Source organism: Perna viridis, chromosome 5 (genome assembly GCF_037379345.1).
Source record: "Perna viridis isolate PV_CMFRI_1.1 ecotype Kerala chromosome 5, ASM3737934v1, whole genome shotgun sequence".
NCBI classification, from domain to species: Eukaryota; Metazoa; Mollusca; class Bivalvia; order Mytilida; family Mytilidae; genus Perna; species Perna viridis.
This window is the reverse complement of record NC_142449.1, coordinates 33,882,824-33,888,823: the sequence shown is the minus strand read 5'-3', so window position 1 is coordinate 33,888,823 and position 6,000 is coordinate 33,882,824. Positions and strand designations below refer to the sequence as shown.

The following is a 6,000-nucleotide window of genomic DNA, read 5'->3' as shown; positions in this document are numbered from 1 at the left end:
TTTGTTTGAATAGACATAGTAAACAGAAATTTACATTCAGTTCTTCATATAATCTGTGTTCTTAGGAGATAAAAATTATATAGAATGCACTGTAGATTTCAAAATTAAGGAAGATAACTCTGTAAATGACACTCAAATACAATAGAATCTACTGGATTTTCAATGTTGATTATCTCCTAAGAGCAGGCAGATTTGAATGAATAATTACACATTTCATAATATATTCCCATAAAACAACTTAATTACAAAAATAAAAATATGTATGGAGTGTATCACATTTTTCAGATAATGCATGATTCTTACAAAGACTATTACTTAAAGATATTGAAATTACATTCTCAAAAAAAGATATTGTATAAGCATATGTACTCGAGGGTACCAATTTTCATGGTTTAGGAAAAAAATGTTAGTTCGTAGATTCTTTAATTCATGGATCTGACAAGTCCACTTTACAAATGTATTGAAAATTTCCTTTTTGTTGGGAACCAAATTTAATGGATTACCAGATCCATGAAAACCAACAAAATTGATAACCAAAGAACAATAAAACTTTCACAGTAAAATAAATTTAAATAAGTGCAACTCTTAAATGTTTGTCAAACCAATGTTCTTTTCATGTTTCTCTTTGTTTTCTGTTTTATAATAACTCTTATTAATGTCATTTTACTTAAATTACTCTTAACAGGACTCATTTATTCATCAGAAATAAGGAAATTTTCTTATTTTCTTCACTGTGATGTAAAAATAATTTTTCCTTTTTACAACTTACATAACTTATATTTTTCATAGTTGAAAAAATCCTTTATAAAAATTTTTAAACACAAATAATTTGCTTATGTTGGCATAGCAGGATAAAAACACCAAACAGATGAACGGGAAAGAAAACTCACCATCAATTAGTATAGATACTAATCTTTAAAATTCAACAAAATGAATAACCACATGAACCAAGAATATAGAACAATTACCTCCCACCCCTACCCCCCCCAAAAAATCCAATGCTTCGATGTGCAGTGGCGGATCCAGAGGGGGGGTGCAGGGTGTTGGCACCTCCTTAATCGGAAAATTTGTCATTGTCATGTGTAAAATTGTCAAAAAATGGCAAATAACGTCCTAACAGTGCCCTTTTTCTGAGAAACATTGGCTGGCACCCCTCTTTTAAAGCGTCTGCATCTGGCCCAGATGTGCTTCGTGCTTACAGCATACATGCCAGCCCTACTGTTTTAGGTGGTAGTCTACCGATTTTTTGGTGTTTCTACCACCTACCAACTTCAGAAACTTTTCTACTGATTCCAAAATTGATTACCAATTTTTTTTCATCTTTACTTAATTCAACTCTATGTTATGGTCGGGTCCATAATGTGACAACTTTGCCATTACTGGGGGAGTTTAATAAACGGGAGTGAAATGCATGTCCCATATAGTATATACCCCGACCTTTTCATTGGCTATATAAATACATATGTACCAATAAAAAAAGTTTATTGGTGCGCTTTCTTTCAAAAATATACCCAGCAGGATGCAGCATTTTTCTTCATCATAAAAAAAATCGGGGAGATGAGCAAATATTATGAACAAAATGGTAAGTTTTCACTCCCCTTATCAGGTGTTTTTTATCCTCCAAAATGTGCCCAGGATGCAGCATTTTGCTTCCAAGATAAAAAAATTATTTTGCTCCCCCAGATCCTCCTACCACTTTAAGTTCCAAAAAGGTTAGCATGTATGTTACAGAATGAATTCATATTTTCATATTTACTAGGTATTTATAATACACTCATGGCAATATATACTCTGTACATAACCATACAAACAAAAACAATTAAAAAACAGCATAACAATGTATAAGGTATAGTTAATAGAAAAATTATTGCACTATTTCAGCAGACAATATGAAGCACCTGTTTATATCAAAGAAAACCTCGCTTTGCTAAAGTTCAGCAATTTTGATTTTATTCTTGCATCCCCTAACAAACCCAATACTTAGAGGAATAAGACTCAACTAAATAGTGCAGAAAGAAAAATCAGCAGTGGTGACTATTTTAGTTTTAAAACATAAAGCTTCAGGAACTAATTTCATTCCTCACATCAAAGCATATTTAAAAAAAATCAAACATGATACAGCCTTTGTAAGCATGTGAAAAAGAATATGTATATCTATATAAAATTTTGGCTTTAATCACAATCTTTGGAAATATTCTTTGCTGCTTATAGCATGCAGTATGAAGCTTCTCATGAAGCATCTATGGTTTATTTTAAATCACAACATTTTGATGAAACTTTAAGTATTTCTTAGAAAATAAAAAAAAAACTCAGACCATTATAACATCTGTTTCAAAGTCTGTTTTATCAGTGTCTTCAGAATCAGCTTCATTTACACTTTCAGTTGAATCTTTTCCACTACCACTACCATTTTGCTCATCTTCAGTTTTATTTTGAATTACATCATCTTTTTCCTTGTTACTTTCCCCAGTCCCTAATTGTCCCATTTCATCTTTTTCCCCATTACTTTCCCCTGTCTGCACTTCTTCCTTATCATCTTTTTCATCTTTTTCATCCTCAATAATTTTCTTCAAGTCCTTGAGAAGTGGTTCACCAGTTTCTCTGAGGTCGCTGGATGATTTTGAAGCAGGTAAAACAGTTTCCGCAGTTCTCATGTCCTTATTTGGTTTGACAAACATGGAAACAGGCCGTGAAGAGCTAACCTCGGCTGTAAACAAAAAAATCAAATAACCATGTGAAATTACATGATACATGTTGCACCAACACATCATTTTGACTTCTGAAATATGATATTTTCCCTTTCAAATTGATCTACAAAGTCGAGTTGAAGTTTCATAAAAGGGCTTCCTCAAATTATAATGTTTAACTATAAGTAAAGTAGATGGTAAGGGTACATTTATACAAAACATAAAAGAAGGACTTAAAGTCAACATAGGCAAGATTTAACAACCTTTAGATTATTATAACAGCTTCAACTTAAGGCATATTCATTTTCTAAGCAAACTATTAACTTCTAGCAGTTGTGATCTCTCATTATCAAAAACATGCAACTGTATTAGACTTGAAAATAATGCAGTTTCAGCCCTTACTTAAGTTAAAAGCTAATTTGCTCCTTCATTCTAGCTAGGAATGTCAATAATCTACTGTTGGCTTACCAAGGCATTTTAAGTGAAGTCTGAATTAACGTTTTTAAATTTTGGGGGGCGAGGGGATTGTATTTTGTTGCTTTTTTATAAAGAAATTATGGTCTTTATTTCAGAAACTTTAAGGAGGTAGACCTAGGGTAAGGGATATGTCAGATATATCAGAGATATGTTTGCATCATATTCAATTTCACCAAGACTTCTCAAGCTTTCGTTTGAAGCAGAATAAAATGAATCCAAGTTGATTAGATGCTTACATAAGATTGTTGTAAAATGGTGAATACAAACGTTCCAATGATTTTTAAGAGTTATGTCCCTTACCCTAGGTCTATCTCCTTAAAAGATGTATAAAAATTATATAAAGAACAAAGAAATATACTTTTCATGGCTAATGTATATTATAATATCAGACAAACAAATAAACTGGTAAAAATCAATACAAACAACCACTTCCTGTGTGAGGGAAATATAAGACGATTACTTCAGTTCATAATTTTCCATAACAGGCACCTAAAAAACAGAAACAGAACACCCCAAAAAAAAACAACGGTTCATCTAATTTCATTGATATGAATATGGAAAGCTGCAGTCAGCAGAAAGATTCACTAAGCCAAGATGTTCTAACACTACCACACAATTACAGCCAGTAAAATAGTTAACTTCAGGGAATAGAGTTTGTCCTCCCATGATTGAATGAAAATTACCTGATGAACTTCCTTTGGTAGTTACCTGGACAATTAACAATGAGATATTTAAACATGCAATCATTCCATAGGTACTTTAGTCAAAGTTTGATAGAAGTTTGAGGATAATTGACATAGAGTTTAAATCTCTATGTCAATTGCCTGATTAACCTCCTCATCAGGTGATTGCTATTTAATCAAGGGAAGATCTACTATATTCCCTAAAATTAACTATTTTACTTGCTGTTATAATTTACCAGAATATCATGCTTAGTGAGTAGCCTCAAGTGTCAATCTAAAAGTTTATGAAAGAGTCATTTTAATGGTACCAAACATGACCTGACTCACAAAAGGAGCTTAAGAGTACTTTTTCCAAGTGAGTTCCTCTTCTTAAAATTTAGAAAAAAAATTATATACTAGTCTGTGGCAGATCCAGAATTTCACAAAAGGTGGGGTGGGGGTCCTTGATTTTTTTCTCTCAAAAATGCAGCATATTCAGTCATGTCTATAATACAATGCTAAATAAAAAAAAATGCTTTATAGTTTGAAGACCCCATGGTTGGCCTTGAGCTGACAATTCTCATCCCAGTGGGGTTGTTGTCTCTTTGACATATTTACCAAATCCATTCTCATTATATATTGCTTTCTTGTTACTTCTCAGCATTTTAAAGAAAAATATTAAATGGCTTTCTGAATATTTTCCAATATTTCATCATTAACCTTTCAAAAATTTTCAATTGAGTAAACTGTTCCCTCCCCTTCCCCTCTTAGACCCACCTGTGCTGAATTAAAGTGACTGGGTCATGTACAATTTTACAGACAGGAGATATTCAAAATGGAGAATTTACAGTCATTGAGAACACATAAGTATCCTCAGTATCTGAAAACAATAGTATCAATCCTACAGTTTTACACATATCATACATAAGGCCATAATAAAAAAAATCCTAGATTCTCATCCAACTTTTCTGAAAACTAGTGCCAAAAAAACTAGTATTGTTGTAAAAGACATGACCATCTATGTGAGCTTGGTGATCCATTTTACCTGCAAAAAGGTATTGAAATAGCGCAATCATAGTATATATTTTCTACTGCTACACTTATACCAGTTTATAAAATTTGGAACAGTTTTAAAAAGAAATAGCGAGAAATTATGATTTTCAAGCCAGAAGTTTCTAAATAACAACAAATTATAGACATTTATTAAGACATGGAATATTTCCAGAAATTTGAGTAGGAAAATCATTTTAAAAATCCATTTTGAAAATTAAAAAAAAATTAGGGCAGGTGTGAAAAATCCAGTCAAACAGGGATGAGAATCTAGGATATTTTTACTATGGCCTAAATAAGTATATTTTGTCAATGCATCATTTGAAAAAACACAACTTCCTTCTGGTGAATTCACTATATTTTCTAGAACTACTATAAAAGGTTAACAATAGAACCCTCAATGGCAAAATCAGTGTATTTAACCCTCCTATTTAAAAACAAATTGTGCCCCATGATCAGTTCATGTATATACTGTAAATTCAGAAATTATTGCATGTAATAATTCAATTATTTCAATTTTGTCTTTGAAGCCAAAAATGCAATTTTAATTTCTGCATTTTGTAGAAAACACCCCCAATGGTAATGTTATAACTTGCATAATGTGAATTTAAATTATTGTGATTTTGAGGGAAGTCACATATTTTGCAAAAATAAATACATAGCAAAAATTTCTGAATAAACAGTAATCTGATTCAGCAAAGATTTGGATGTTTCAAAATTATTATACACTCAATAACTTTTTTAACATCCATGTAGATTTTGCTAGGTTTTGTTTTATTCTGAAAATATAGTGAATATTAGGTTGGGGAATTTGTGCTGTGTAGTAGAATCATGCAATTTTCTGAATTATAAATGTCATGATCTTCCAAGCAGAATCTTACATATAAACTGATGCTTAATACAATCATTTTCAGGAAGCTAAAAAACAAACAGGATAAATTTAAATTCTCAATAAGATGAAACCAGTTTATTTTGCCCAAACTAGAAGTGCAAACATGGCCCCGACCACCCCCACCCTCCCTCCCCCTTCCCTAAAATTAAATGATAAGTTAATGGGAATAACTACGGTAAGTCCTAAACACTGTACAACCCATCATACATTTCAATGCAATTTTATACTTTTA

General features: G+C 31.7%; 1 protein-coding gene across 18 annotated transcripts in view; it reads right to left on the bottom strand.

Moving 5' to 3' along the window:
* Window positions 1-263: 263 nt before the first annotated feature.
* The window catches only part of LOC148617176 (F-actin-uncapping protein LRRC16A-like), a 70,326-nt gene continuing 64,589 nt past the window's right edge, over window positions 264-6,000 (bottom strand). For 11 of the 18 annotated variants that reach the window (XM_088584618.1, XM_088584613.1, XM_088584614.1 and 8 more), the window contains one exon: window positions 264-2,707. In XM_088584618.1, coding sequence (XP_088440744.1) covers window positions 2,310-2,707 — 398 coding nt within the window. In that variant the 3' untranslated portion in view covers window positions 264-2,309. Of the gene's footprint in view, window positions 2,708-4,083; window positions 4,122-5,757; window positions 5,795-6,000 lie in introns of all 18 variants that reach the window. The other 7 variants (XM_088584627.1, XM_088584629.1, XM_088584631.1 and 4 more) reach the window with 3 other exon arrangements.